The following is a 16,263-nucleotide window of genomic DNA, read 5'->3' as shown; positions in this document are numbered from 1 at the left end:
TACAGTCATATTTTTACTTGAAACTAGAGGAAAAAGGTAACATTGAGCAAAATAAATGTGCTGAAAATAAATAGCAAAAATGACATCATTTTTCAGTAAAGAGCAAACAGGATATGTTGCTGTAGGAATAGGAGTCGGTCTTGTCATTGGATGGTTTCTTAAAGGACGTCTCCGACCTAAATTAGCTGTTTTATCATCTAAAAATGGTTTAAATGAAGTAATTTCAAGTAAACTCTATACTTTCGGGGTTGTTCACATAATAATTTAGAAGTCTAGTCTGGGAATAATATGAGGCAGGCGTTACCTGAGAAAGGGGACAAAGTCCGTATCAATTATTTTTTTAATTTCAATATATTTTAATGTTAAAAAAGAAACGGAAATACCGTAATGTTTCCGTTGTTGGTCCTTTTTAGTTATGATGTCATTTTCAATGTAAACAAAGAAACCCTATCATCAGGTAATATGAGGCAGGCATTACCTGTGAAAGGGGACGAAATCTGTATGAATTATTTTTTTAATTCAAACATATTTTAACTTCAAAATCTGTTAAACATGTTAAAAAAGAAGCGGAAATACCGAATGTTTCTGATTTTGGTCCTGTTAGGGATTTCAGTTGTGACGTCATTTACATTTTTAATGTAAACAAAGAAACGCTATCATCTTCTGGTTTACAGAATGGTGTGAAAGGAGGTGATGTAGTTGGCAAATATTTTCTTGAGTAGACTTGATTAATTTTGATGGGGCTTGACAAGCAAATGATAAGGGATTCCAAGGTGACAAAAATCTGCTTCAGACTCAGAATCCCATAAGGAATTATCCTAGGTCCAGTTAAGACAACATTAAAAAATCTTACTATATGATAATGAGTTTGTTTATTTAAAGGATCACTATAAGTTTAACACACTGGCTATGATTACGTTGAAACGTACATGTAATGTTAATAAAAAAGTTATAGTTATGTTGGACATCTAAATGCAGAAATGCTATTTTGGGTTAGGAACCAATTAACTATGAGCGTACCAATAATAATTGTGTCTACAGCTATGTTGCGTTATTGTTTCGTTAGATTTATTAAACAGTCAAGGGTCTAACTTAAATAAGTTAATAGAGAAAAATAACAAGCATGTGTTATTACAGACACTTTCATGAGTTGTCTACTCTTTTTTCCTTAAAGGGAAACTTCGCAAAAAAATCAAAAATTGATATTATGTTCATTCTGTATAAAAATGTTCAAATTCATAGATATTAAAGTTTTATTCCGCTAGATAAGCGATCACCATCGATTTTAAATTTAGAGTATCAATTCTCCGAGATCCGCCATCTTGTCTTCTTTCCCGATGAATAAAAACGATATGTCTATAAACCACAAAGAAACAAAACTACAGTAACCGATGTAGTCGTAATTGCGTGTCGATATCTTGTCAATCGTACGGTTGTTTAATACGACTAACTAACTTGATACGGAAAATATTCTTACTGTTTTTAAATTACCATGGTCTGTTGTTTTTAAACTGTTGATATTGGAATTAGGTGAAAAGTCAAAGTTGAAATCATAAATAAGTGTTCCGTGAAAATTGTTTTCGAAAATCTAATTTGTTCATAATTCTTTAAAGTAATAAACTTTTTTCAAATATATTTTGATCTTCCCTTATCTGATCACCAGCATGGCTAAAGGTATTACTTCCAAAGGTATTGTGAGGGGTGTGAGGTGACACGTCCAGGTATTCAAGCGATTTCCTGTCGGGCTTGCAAGTTCATGCATCGTTTCACTTCTGCAGGTATTGATCAGTGTACACGGCTGATAACTTATAACTTATAACTTTCCATTTTGAACTATCAGATGTATAATATACAACTCTGTCTTACTTGTCATTACTAAACTCATACGCTTGTTTATAAATAACATTTCTGGTGTAAAGAATATAATTCATAATATATAAATAATACCCAAAAAATAAGATTTGATGAAATTAAAATCTATTTAAATATTTTTTCCAAGGGTGAATTTGGGAAAATGTAATATATAGTCATTGTCAATAGTGAAGGACAGATTGGAACAGACCAGAAATATTGATTTAAAAAAATGTACGCACTTGCCGACGATTCGTTTATACGACTGGATATAAAGTTACGGAACTATAGCGCAATTTAAAATATATACGTGTATACATTGAACATAAGAAAAAAACATATATTTTGAATAAATAGGGGTAAAAGTGTTGTAAATAGACTAGCCAACGTATGCCAACAGTATGTAATCATCGAATGTCGATAGACTACAGTTGTATACCAAAAGAAGAAGAGAACCAATTTGATTTAAATACAGGTCGATGTATAACTTTTGCTTTGGTTCATTGAAGCTGTGGACCTAGGAAAATCACAGATTTATATTTCAATAAGATTGTTCTCAAACAAAGGAAGGAATTCGTCATCACAATTGTTATATATGCCACTGGACGAACACTAATTATCCCCAGGGGATGTGAATATTTTGCTGGGAAACTTTAGAGTATCAAAGTTTCAAATTAATTTAGGGATTTATTTTCTTTCTTGGTATTCAATAACCGAAAAAAGAATAAATTACTTGTTCGCTAAATAGGGATATTCTTGTCAGATAAAAGAATTTTAGTTATATTTAAAAAATAGGGAAATATGACATTAAATTGGTTCTGTCTTTTTTTAAACATCGTTAAAACGATGTGTGTCTAAGGTGAACGCCACAAGAACCCTGTAATACTAGTACGAGAGTATAGCATGTAAACATTCTTTCTCAATAATATGGTTGTATTGGAAAACTTTTCATACAGATTGACAACTCATTGTCCGATATGCATGTAATATTTGCCACATGACGCCCATAGTTCTTTCTACCATCATCACCTTATTCCTTGATATTGCTGTAAACATCGATGGTTCACACCCAAACAAAATGGGAGTAATGAACCTTCAGAGCTTCTCTGTGTTATACACTTGTGAAATATATAGACGAAATTTCTGTATTGAAATGAATCTACATCTCACAAACAGGATTTTCAAATAACGATTTTGAGTAATCACCTTACAAACCAATATAAACGTATGGCAAGATATAACCATGAAGGAATTTAGTTTTTGAAAAATGACGCTTTCAGCGGCATGTTTCTATACTAGTGAACTGAACTTCCATTACATTTCTCTGCCTACCGCGCTTGGTTCGTATTTACTTTCCATTACATTTCTCCGTCTACCGCTCTTGGTTTCGTATCTACTTTTTACATTTAAACTGGAATTTGCTTTTATTATGATTTTTGTGTAGTAATCAACCGGGAACCAGTTTGCATACCTCCGGTCCTTCTTATTACCAAAAAGATGGAAGTGTACCAACCAATGTTGTTAAGATACTCATAAATCTATTTTTATAACTTTATTGATTATGTGAAGTAAAACTAAAACATTGTTAAAACATTAAAAATCTATAATTAATCGGGGAAAACTTGATAGTCTTTTCTTTTTACAAACCACTGCCTTTTTTATAAGAAAATATAATGTGTCTTCTTCTTCTTCTTCCAGGTAAGGAACCGGATTCATTGCTGAATGTTAATGGTTCCGCGCGAAAACTTTACGCAGTGTCGGGCAACACAGAAAGATTTCTCTTGGCTATTTACAAATTACATTGTCCCTGTTGGTCCACTTTCTATTGGAAATAAGTACCGGAAATCCTACTCAATCTTTGTTTACAAAGTTACAACAGTAGAGTCTGTAACAGACTGTATCTGTATGACATGTGCATTGACATGTGCATAAATTGTCGATATCGATGCTGGCTTTAATACAACGGTTTTATTGGCGGGGTGGGATCGTTCGCCCTGATCGGTGCGATCACTGTCTTACGGAATTCTAGTCAAATCGGCACCTGGTCAATTCGGCACCCGGTATAGTCAAATCGGCATCTAGTCAAATTGGCACCTGGTTAAACCGGCACTTGATATAGTCAATTCGGCACCCATGTAAGATTTGTTTAATATATATTTTAACAGTATTTTAAGCAAAAACAGTAAAAATAAGGAATGGGTTGTCCAGAAATTTTACAGTATTTACCCAAGAAAAGGTAGATAAGGAAGGGGGTTTGATAGAAATATTAACCTAATTTTATCATGTTTATTCACATTTTTAAAGGTTGAATTATTTATATTTATTATTGGATGCCTAATTGGCTTTAAATAGGTGCCGATTTGACTAGATGTCGATTTAACCAGGTGCCCATTTGACTTGTACCATATTATTAAGGCCCTAAAGTGAGTTTGAATATTGTACGGTGTTTTACTTGGCGGAATGTCAATACACTCACAGTAAGAGTTATTCTTTGCTTGCTTTTCCACAATAATTGTTTCGTGGTATTCTTTGAATTCCTCGGCAGTTATGGTTCTCTTCGGACATGTTTTTAAGAGGAATTCGTCTGGTTCAATAGCGCGAATCAGCCCCTCAACTTCTTTGTACATAAATACTAACTTTGGCTTGAACGTTTTGTTCGTTCTTGTTGTAGTTCCAGTTTGGCAAATATTTTGGAGACTTATCCATCCTCTTTTGACTTGTAATCTCTGGTGATAAATATTGCTGCTTGACATGTTTATTTTTGTTACCGGGTAGGGGTCGCATACGATGGCTCCATATTAAATTATAAGATCAATTCCTAAAGGTCTAGTTCATTATCCAATCTGACACAAATTTCAATAACTGGAATGCCACCCAAGTTGAATATATGGTGACCCACTGTAACAGCACAATTACTTGGGATTGTGTTTAATACCATGATGGTTCAATGGCATAAACTTAAATGGAGACAAAATTTAACATGAAAGATTGTGGATTAGTGTAAAATAAAAAAAAACTAGCTTACTATAATATATGGTTAAAGAATGAATATCAAATTATATGGGTCATGGGCAGAGTTGTTATAAAATATCAATATGGCAGAGAAGTGGTTTCAAGTTTCATATAAAGGGACCTGACTGACATGAAATGAAAAAATCAAAGGAGTATCCCTTTTTGTCTAATCTTCAATGTGAAATAAAACAAGTATAACAATATTGTGTAAATCTACAGAAATAGAATTTGCTTCAAGTAACAGAAATAACTACTTTTGTGTATGTCACTAATAACTTATTTAATGAGTATGTGGGTAATTAGTCCTATAACATATGACCTCAGGAGCATTATTTACTATTTCTATTTACTGTTCTGATAATATTTTTTTTACTATCAATGTGTCACACTTCGCATTCAAAAAAAAATAAAAAAATGAAAATATCAGTATAAAAACGTTAAAAATTGAAGAAGAATGTGAAGTCATATGTTTATAGGACTAGTGGGGTATAAGAGCTTATTACAACAGGCTCTTCATAATCATTTGGTTTGAAAGGATGCTAGTAATCTGTATTCTTGAATTAGAAAAATGTAATTGAAAGAAAAAAAAAATACACATTAATTAGAATACTTTAGATCATTCAGGTAGTCTTTATTTAGTACGTACAACAGAACAGCAAGTAGTCATTGGATATTGTAGATCATATAAATAGTCTTGACCTATTTATTAGTACAAAAGAACAGCTAGTAATCATTGGACACTGTAGATCTTTCAGGTAGTCTTGACCTATTTATTTGTACCAAAAAAACATGCCAGTAGTCATTGGATACTGTAGATCATTTAGGTAGTCTTGACTCTTGACCTATTCATTTGTATTAAAAAAAAAACCAGTCAGTTGTCATCTTCACTTCACACACTCATATACGAATATCAATTATATTCTTACGAGACATGTTGCAATGTTCAACTTATTACGGTATGTGAAAATCAAGACTTGCATAAAAAATATCCCAATATTAGAGGCAGTGGCGTCATTTTTCCTCAGAGCTTTCAGCTCTTTGATTGTCAGAACTCATCACTATATCATAAACGTATACGTATATATATGCATACAGTTTCAAATATCAAGAACAAGCGTTCGATGTCGATAGTCTGTTCTCTAACTGTTCAGAGTTAGACATGTCACTTGTTCATTCTTGGAAGCCTTCATATTCCCCGTCTAACGATGGGAACTCTTTCTGATTGTGTTGAATATAAATGCTTGTATGGTAATTCTGTCGTTTATCTGTACAAGCGGTTGCATTTCCTCTCCTTTCCCAACAAACAAACGAACGAAACGCAACTAGTCTGATTTCTCTGGAGCTCATCCTCAATGGCTCTTATACGTCAGGAAACTTACATGTATACTAATAATGATTGTTTCATGAACAACGATGTATGAACGAACTATTATAAATTCGTCAATATCTGTAATGCATGACTAAAGTATTACTTTTATTACAACTACTGTATTACTTATTTGGATTAATGACGGCTATCATGTTCAACATTGCACAACTATTATCATAGAATTTTTAAAAAAATCCTCAAAAATCCTCAAAAGATATAATGCCTTAGCGTAGATAATTAGTATTCTTTTCACAAAAAGTTCGTGTAAATGATTGTCAAATGAATTTAATTATGTAAGAATAAAATGTTAAAAAGAAACTAAAAAAAAATTATGCATGTTGTATGTTGTATTTTTTTGTCAATTAAAAACTTTAAAATTGCAATAGTTTTATTAGCATTTAAACACAGCCAGATTTGAATACAAGTTAAGAAATTCCGGTAAAGTCAATGATATCAAACAGATGTACAATGGTATATCAAATTGGGTAATATTGCATTTAGTTTTTATTAAAGATTAAAACTACTATTTTTTGCTTCATATTTGAATCTTTACGCCAATTGCCGCTAAGAAAGTAATCAAAAATTGTTTCCTTTTATTTTTATACACTTTCGGAATTACGAATCTGAATTTTATTTTCAATTAATTTACACAATTTAATTATTGTATCTTTATTCTCATCGTGTATTTAATCTTAGTGTATTAACATCATGACAGCATATACTCTAATCCTTTCTATTTATCCTTTCCAAATAATAACATTTATACCTGTGTACGCTTGAACTCACACCTGCGGCTAAATAGCTACAAGGTAAACGAATTGACCTCAAGCCGAGAAATATACAGTGACCTTTACAAAATAATATACACACTCTGCTCACACATTACTTGCATTGAAATGATTATCAAAACAATAACGGTAAATAGAACTGAAATATTTTCAGTTCAATATCAGTAAAAATGTTCAATAAATATTTTATGAAAAAAATCTCAACAATGATTAATTAAATTTATTCAAAAACATTTACTAGAGATAATTTTATAGGAGTTTAATTCAATCAATACAAAACGGTATATATATGCATATTCACTTTCGTTCATTCTTATATTGTGGTTTATAACTTCGACCATTCGTCAGCTGTGCGCTTTTAATTACGTATATTGTCGATAAGCTATAAGAGTTAAACAGATTTTATTTTTTCCCAGAATTCAATAAATCGGGCTAATACGTCACGACCCACTCGAGAATTCAACCAAAAAAGTTACAAATACTTGATTTTCTCCGTTATTAGAAGGAATATAAATTTAAAACTTTGCAAATGTGTTTTTTATGTTAAGATGAACATAATTAGATGATAAGTAAAAAATCGCGGAATTTCCCTTTAATCTGTAATAACATACGTTTGTTATCAGTTAAATATATCATAAATATTTTATCTTTTGTGGGCACTTGGGAATACATGAAACTTTGCGCAGTGGCTTAATATATTACCTTGATAACTAATTTTCTAATTCCATTAATTCAATTTTGATCAACCATAGTAAATCAATGAGACAAGGCTTTTAAGGGAAAATTAATCTGTAATAACAAGGCTTAGTTATTACAGGCATGTAACTTATTATATGAGAATAAATGAGACACTTGGGAATTACTTGGAATCTTGCGCAGTGCCTCATTACAAGTTCTGATCATCATTTCTTACAATGAATTGAAATACATTGTGATATATGTCTGAGCAAAGTCTTTTAAGAGGTTTAGAGAAGCTGTAATAACACCCTTTGGTTATTGCAGGAATATGTTTTCTGTAATAACATAGGTGTACTATGCATGATTGGTAAACTATGAACATGATGAACTGCTATATATCTTAGCAAAGTTTAGTATACATAAAGAAAATTATAATATCAATAGAACTTGTAAAAAATTTAACAAAATAAAGTTTGTATATATATTGTCCCTTAGAAACATGTAACATACATATGTTATCAGTCAGGGGACTTACTGAAATAAGTGATTTTTAAATCACTTATTTGAGTAGCAAATTCAAGGTTTTGTCACAAATTGGGATTTTGTAGTTTTTTCAAAATTTTAAACACATAGGTTTAAATAACATCTTTTAATTAGTAAAATTAAAAAAAATATGAACTTTTTGCTTCTTTTAAGTAGCAAGGTTTATGCCTTTGATGCTATCATTTACCTGAAAATTCTATTTTAGTTGAAAAAATGCTATAATAATGGCTTTACATAATGAACTGATACTTTCTTAAAAGATTTTTCACAGCAGTGGGAGTATTTTTCCTGTGAAGTTCAAGGTTTCATCTTTCAGATTATGTAATAAAATTCTACTGTTCGCGATAAAAATTTCACTGTTCGGGGGTGTTGAAATTAGTGGGGGTTATTAAAAGAATGATACTTAAAGAAGTGATTTTTGGGAAGGAAATTGAGGTCTGATACTTAAACAAGTGATTTTTATGTCATTATCCTAGATTCAGTACAAGGTCATCACCTGAAATGACCTGGTCATCCTAGACAACACAGATGTTGGTTCTGATAAGTTTAGAAACATAATTAGTCCCTGGATCATTAGTATTCTATATTTAAAGCTACACTAATATTAAATCACTTCTTCTAGTGATTAATTTGTACTACTTAAATAGGTGATTATTAAAGAAAGACAACTCTAACTTCCAACCTTTATGGAAATAATGTTACTTGAATCAGTGATTTAGAAAATCACTTGTTTAAGTAAGTCCCCTGACTGGTTATTACAGTATTTTGATATTTTAGCCCGCAATAACAACATGCATGTTATTTTTCTCTAATAACTTATTTAAGTTAGACCCTTGACTGTTAAAGTTTTAACCAACTTTTTTTTTCCCATTTCAGCCATTTTCATGATTTTATAAAGTTGTAATTATTACCATGATTATAAGCCGAGTAAATACAAACACAAGTAATGTACAAAAATAAAATGGTACATGTATTAAAAGACAACATAAAACAACATCACATGTATCCAACACAAATTTTGGATGTACAACATGTACAATAAATATGTATATATATTTCAAGAATAAAAAATAATTTCACCTGAAGCATAGCATGTATTAAAAGCTGGTTTAACTTCAAGAAAGGGAAATTGCAGAATGGAACTGTTAAGTCTGGAAAACCCACATTCCCATTGCAGCATTACTTGTCTGTGATGGCTGCCTAGAGTGGTTCCAACAAAAAAATTGTGGGACTTAAACATGCACCAAAAGCACATACTGGATGTGCAGAAGCTGTCATTGGAAATAAAATATATAATCTGTATTCAATATTGTATCACTGAATTATTTAGGAATACAAGTTTTCACGTTTTATTTTAATATACATGTAAATATATGGGACATACTATATTACTATTCCCAGCATACATGTACTGTTAAATTCATTAACCTAACAATAACACAATGTAATGGTAGACACAAATATTATTGTTATGTTTGTAATTAATCAGTTCCTAATCCAACCCTGCATATACATGTGGAGCAGGATATGCTTATTCTTCTGCAGCACCTAGCTGATATCACTCCCAGTTTTTTGTTTCTGTTGCTAATTCTGTAGTTTTTAACGTGCTGTTTTGTTTAGTAGTACATTTAATATAAGTTGAGATTTCTAATGTTTAAAATTTTGATTCTAGAAATCGTGCACTTTCTGACTTTTCAAAATTTTGTTTTAAGTTATGCTGAACCCATAATCTGATAATACCACACACACTCAAAGTATTTTGAAGTATGTTTATGATGTTTATGTACATTGTTTTTTTCAGGCAGTAGTTTCTTCAGATAGTGGAGAGTACAAATTGGTATTTGTTGTAAGGAATGATTTGAAAATGGGAAAAGGAAAAGCAGCTGCACAGGTGAATTTAATGTTTCTTGATTATAGATGGTATGGAGAAAGAAAGTCTGTTGTAAATAAACTGAAATGAAGTTAAACATTTGTTAAATATGTAATCATAAGGTGTATATAAACATGATAAACGTCTATAATCATTATATTCTTGATAATATTCTGATTAAAAAAAAGTAACCAAAATATTGCAGTCATAACTAATCATCTAATCATGCTAATCTGAAGGGTAAAAAATGCATATTAGAAGATTGAAATAACATTAGTGGACATGTTAATTTTATTCTAAATCTCTTATATCTCCTCCTTTTTATGAAAAGAATAGTCATGTTTATCCAAAGAACTAATAATTTAAATTGACTCTCATCCACTTCATTTGGACTCTGGTGGATAGTTGTCACACATGTCACATAGGCAATTATACCACATCTCTTATATTTATTTCATTTTTGTTCTTTGAATAACATCAAAAGCATGTATTTCACTAAGCTTAATTTACACACATGGAATTGATGTTAGAGATTATAAGGAGAACAATGCCTTAGTTCTGTATGATTTTAAATCAACACAATATTCATGATATTCATAAGCAGTAGAAATAATAATAATATTTATAACAGCATTTTTAACTTCATGTTAATGTTTTGATGGTTTTTTTTACATTGATAGATAGTGAGAAGAAAGTACATCTAAAGGGCCATGTTTGTACTTTCTTCTCACTATATATTTACTAGAAAGTGCTGTTATGCTACAGTCATGTTATATGGAGCTGTCAGTAAAACACTTTATTGTTTCTGTATTGTAGTGCTGCCATGCCGCAGTCATGTCATATGAAGCTGTCAGTAAAACACTTTATTGTTTCTGTATTGTAGTGCTGCCATGCTGCAGTCATGTCATATGAAGCTGTCAGTAAAACACTTTATTGTTTCTGTATTGTAGTGCTGTCATGCTGCAGTCATGTCATATGAAGCTGTCAGTAAAACACTGTATTGTTTCTGTATTATAGTGCTGCCATGCGGCAGTCATGTCATATAAAGCTGTCAGTAAACCAATTTATTGTTTCTGTATTGTAGTGCTGTCATGCTGCAGTCATGTCATATGAAGCTGTCAGTAAAACAGACCCAGAAATGTTTAGGAAATGGAGAATGTATGGTCAGCCAAAAGTTGTTGTCAAAACAGAAACAGAGGAATCTTTGTATGTACACATAAGAATGCTATAATTGAGTATATATGTATGTCCTGAAGAATTTTACATGTTAATATTTGTGTGTCCTTAAGAATTTTAAACAGAAATCTATGATGTGTTTCTGAATCGGTCTAAATAGAAGTTGCCATGGTGATCATCAATGAGATAAGACATGATAAACAGCACTTGAGTTATTTTACCTATCAACATTTGTATTTGTTTGTAATTTCACATTTGGTGAAGAACAACTTAGGCCATTAGTTTTCTTGTTTGAATTGTTTTACATTTGTAATTTAGGAGCCTTTTATAGCCGACTCTGCTGGATGGGCTTTGTTCATTGTTGAAGGCTGTATATTGATCACCTATAGAACATTGTTAATGTCTTTGTCATTTGGTCTCTTGTAGAAATTTGTCTCATTGGCAATCATACCACATCTTCTTATTTTATATATAAAGTTGCAATAAAATACTTGTTTCTCGGTTAATTGTTTAAAATTATACTTGCTGTACATTTTAAATACAATGGTGAATGAAAATAATAATACAGCATGTTATCTGTTAATAGGGATAAACAGCAAATTTTAAACTGTAATCTTTAATGGCTTTCCAGAGAAAAGCTTATATTTGCAGTACGAAATTCTGCCATTTATTTTAGATCCAATTCTGAAACTAGTACATCGTATCTTGGTCCCAGGTAAAATGTATCGTTGAATATAAAGTTATTAGAACTTTTTTCTTTTTTTGATTGTTTCATATTTTGTCATATAACTACATTTTATAACTGGCTTTATGGTATGGCTTTTGCACATAGTTGAAGGCTGTATAGTGACAATTAATTTTGTGTATATATTTCATTCTAACTCTGGTGGTAAGTTGTCTCATTAGAAATCATACCACAACTCCTTATTTTAATAGTCATTATAGACACATCTTATTTTAATTAAAAGTTGTCTTAAAAGTCAAAGTCCTGCATGAACATCATCTTTTTATAAAGAACTTTGACCAATAGTCCATTTGCCAATTACCGATTTGATTCTGTTATTACACACTTTTAAACAAATTACTTCCCTTTGTCAATCTTAGACTGGTTCTATACCTGTGAATATTGGCTTTTGCCAATGCAAAGTATGATGAATGAAAATGATGTATCAGCGGTTTAACTAATTTTTCATGAAAAATAATTTCTGATGTTGTAAGTATTTAGTTAAACAACAAATAACTGTAATTAAAAGATTTCAAAACCTTATAGATTACTCACATTATGCATAGGTAAATTTGCTCTTTCTGCTAGCTTTCCATTGTTAATGAAAATTAATGTCCCTCATAAGGGAGACAACAACAAAAAGGTCTCTAATTACAGGGTCAATTACGGGAATTGGCAAATGGACTATTATGGAATTACCTTTTACAAATTTTGACTCGGATGGAGGGTTGTCTCATTGGCACTCATACCACATCTTCTTATATCTATTATGTCTATTTAACATTTTAACATAACTACATGTTTTTCAATATTTGTTTGTCTTTTAGATTAAAAATAGCCAGAGAAGCTAGATCTTTAGGACTTAATGCAAGTTTAGTAAAAGATGCTGGTCGTACTCAGATAGCACCAGGATCTATAACAGTGACTGGTATAGGACCAGGTAGGTTTTGATATCAGTTAAGAAGCATATAAATAAATGTGGAAGATAGAAGAAGGACAAGCATAGAACCACACTAACTATCAAGGAAACACAATAAACTGCCACCACAAATTTCAACATAGAGATAAAAGAAGATGTGGTATGAGTGCCAATGAGACAACTCTCCATCTAAGTCACAATTTGTAAAAGTAAATCATTTTAGGTTAAAGTATGGTCTTCAACACAGAGCTTTGACTCAAACCAAACAGCAAACTATAAAGGGCCCCAAAAACATGCATGCATGATTTTTTTTTATAAAGGGTAAAAAGTAAAATAAAAAAATACAGAACTCCTAGGAAAATCCAAAACAGAAAGTCTGTAATCAAATGGCAACACCAAAAGCTTATACACCTCAAATGAATGGATAATAACTGTCATATTCCTGACTCGGTTCATGCATTTTCTCATGTAGAAAATGGTGGATTTAACCTGGTTTTATAGCAAATAGTAAAGTTGTAAAAAAAAAGCTTTAGATAGAATGAAAATTGAATCTATGACTTTTGCCTTTTTAAATATCAGATAAATGGAAGGTCAAAAGGGTGATTTTACTAAAGAATGACAGAAAAAAAACTTTGATAATATAACACCTAGTGTTTGAAAAGAATTAAAATTTACTGTGTTATTTAGAAGCTTAGAAATATATATTCATGAAAATGGTACACAAAAACACATCTGTGATTATTAAAAAGTTTTGTCTAATTAAAGGGACTTCATTTTTAAAACTACTGAAAAATTGACAATCTCTAAGAAGCCTAGCTAGTTTCATTGCCTCTATGACTAACATGTTCACATTTATTTTGTAGGACCAGAAGAATTAGTGAATCAAGTGACAGGACATTTAAAACTGTTTTGATATTTTATAGATTTTTTTTTTTTTTATTAAAACTTATTATTTAATTTTGGTATTATTTTTCTTAACTGTTCAGACAGTGGAACATGTAATGCTTTTTTTCTGTTGATGTTTGGCTGTTTGAATTAAATACTGTCCTTATAATCAGATATCGGGATAGGTGAATTTCAGAAAATCAGTATTAATGATAGACAATTATTCATTAGAGTCCATTGATTTAGATACAAACAACTACAATGAACTATAAAACACTGTTTCAATGAAAACACAAAATCGTGTTTTAGAGGGTTTTTCACGATCACGATCGTGCAATCGTGACAAAGGGTCAAAATCGTGTAATACACGCCTAAATCGTGAAAGTTGGCAGGTATGTTTCATGCTGTATGACCTTCAATAATTATCAAACCCAATATTACAGATCTAGAGTCATCTATTAACGGCCTCAACATTATTAAATTTAAAAAAATTCAAACTAGAAAACCAACCACCTGTTAATCTTATAACAAAATATGAAAAACAAATATGACAGACAGCAACCGTGACCACATATACTGAATAACTGGCTCATAACTTTAGACAGGCACATATAATATAATAATAATAATATAATAATAATAATAATAATAATAATAATAAATTCTTTATTTAAAGAGGGTAAACTCAGTTAGTTACAATAAACTCATCTTCCCTGAGGCCCTCATAAAGAAGTCATGAGAATATGTATTCTAATCTTATCTTAAATTAAGAGAAACTCAAGGAAGTCTTTTACATTCAAGTGTGTTTTGTATTTAGAAGGTCCCGTTTGAATGGTTTTACACTAGTAATGTTAGGGCCCTTTATAGCTTGTTGTTCTGTGTGAGTTAAGGCTCCATGTTGAAGGCCTTACCTTGCCCTATAATGGTTTACTTTTATAAATTGTTATTTGGATGGAGAGTTGTCTCATTGGCACTCATACCACATCTTCCTATATCTATATAATATGATATCTTGCATCAGACTTGATTATTTCTACATTTGTGGAGTCAATAACAGGCAGATTAAAGAAGTCATGAATGTCACACATTTGAAAGAATGCCTTTACAAAGTCAGGAGATGTGTTATGTTGGCCAATGAGTCAATACATCAAAATAGTTGATTTAAAAAAGAATACAAGGAAAATAGATACAGACATTTTTTCAAAAAATTAAAGAATGAAGAAGTGAACCCCCTCCCCTATCAAGATCCTAATACAACAGTGGGTTGTGAATAGCTTTGAAAAAGTGAAGATTTAAATATAAGTATATAATTTATGACTGTTTATTTACATTTATGAACGCAACGCATAATTATTTTGAGTGTGAATTATTTTTAAACAAATACCACCTTCCTAAAAATTTTGGTATAAAATGATACAGCATATTTTACATTTATACATAAACAAAACAGAGTCTAGCAAATTCGAAGCCTGGTATCTATGATAAGTCAATTTATTAACACTTGTGGCTTACTTTTGAGTTGTCCATCTGTGACAAGAAAAAGATCCTCCTATGAAGCTTACCCTCAAGTTTCGATATTATACTACTTAGCCACAACCTAACTGAGGTATAAGATACAAGATCATACTGGAAAGTGAGTTATTGAGTGACAGGACATCATTAATAAATCTGAGAAAGTGAAATTGAAGAACTTGCCAAGATATGCAAATGTGTGTTTGGAATGATTGTAATGTGTGAATGTCCAACTGGCAGGGGTCTTGAACTCACCTTGACATCGTGATTTAAGTTAAGTTTTTGTGTTTTGGAATATTTCTCCAATTCAGATATTTCCGACTTTGTATGGTTACCTTAGCTGTATTTGGCCAAACTTTTAGGAATTTTGGTCCTCAATGATCTTCAACTTCGTACTTTATTGGGCCTTTTAAACATTTTTTTATTCGAGCGTCACTGATGAGTCTTTGGTAGACGAAACGCGCGTCTGGCGTAAATATAAAATTTTAATCCTGGTATCTATGATGAGTTTATTTACAATTAGTACCTGTTGTAATATCAATGGTTTGTCGAAATATCAATCCATCAAACTCGGCAAATCTGTTGTAGATCAAAAGTTTTTTAAACACAAGAAGCATAAGCGATCGATATATATGTTTTATTGGGATCAGATGGTTGGTTCTTAATCAAATTTAGAATTTTCGTGACCTACAAGACATTGCATAAGTCATTCCAAGGACGTATAAATATACGTCCTTGGTCATTCCAATGTGTGTACATAAGAAATTTTTGAGAAAAAGAAAAAGACAGCCTTTCATTTGAGCATGGGTAACATTTGAAAAGTTTTGATATTGTTGCAAAAATGTAATGATTGCGGTTGAAGTTCTTGGAGTAAATCCAAATCTTATCTACAGTGGTTGTCAAAAGTATACGTCTTCACAATAACTTTTTTAGAAA

The 16,263-nt window shown here is 31.1% G+C and overlaps 1 protein-coding gene across 1 annotated transcript; it reads left to right on the top strand.

Moving 5' to 3' along the window:
- Positions 1-42: 42 nt before the first annotated feature.
- On the top strand, positions 43-13,887 carry LOC139527935 (peptidyl-tRNA hydrolase 2, mitochondrial-like). The gene is made up of 5 exons (XM_071323625.1): positions 43-217; positions 10,043-10,132; positions 11,196-11,317; positions 12,839-12,951; positions 13,794-13,887. Exons 1-5 carry the CDS (start codon positions 80-82, stop codon positions 13,841-13,843), a joined length of 513 nt encoding a protein of 170 aa, XP_071179726.1. The 5' UTR covers positions 43-79; the 3' UTR covers positions 13,844-13,887.
- The last annotated feature ends 2,376 nt before the right edge of the window (positions 13,888-16,263 follow it).

Source organism: Mytilus edulis, chromosome 6 (assembly GCF_963676685.1).
Source record: "Mytilus edulis chromosome 6, xbMytEdul2.2, whole genome shotgun sequence".
Classification (NCBI taxonomy): Eukaryota; Metazoa; Mollusca; class Bivalvia; order Mytilida; family Mytilidae; genus Mytilus; species Mytilus edulis.
This window is presented reverse-complemented; position numbering and strand designations above follow the sequence as displayed.

Bases quoted from the DNA above. Each gene is read 5' to 3' on its own strand.
- LOC139527935 (XM_071323625.1), top strand. From the start codon at position 80: ATGACATCATTTTTCAGTAAAGAGCAAACAGGATATGTTGCTGTAGGA. The intron at 218-10,042 runs GTAATTTCAAGT...TGTTTTTTTCAG, and splicing joins CTAAAAATGGTTTAAATGAA to GCAGTAGTTTCTTCAGATAG. The intron at 10,133-11,195 runs GTGAATTTAATG...TCTGTATTGTAG, and splicing joins AAGGAAAAGCAGCTGCACAG to TGCTGTCATGCTGCAGTCAT.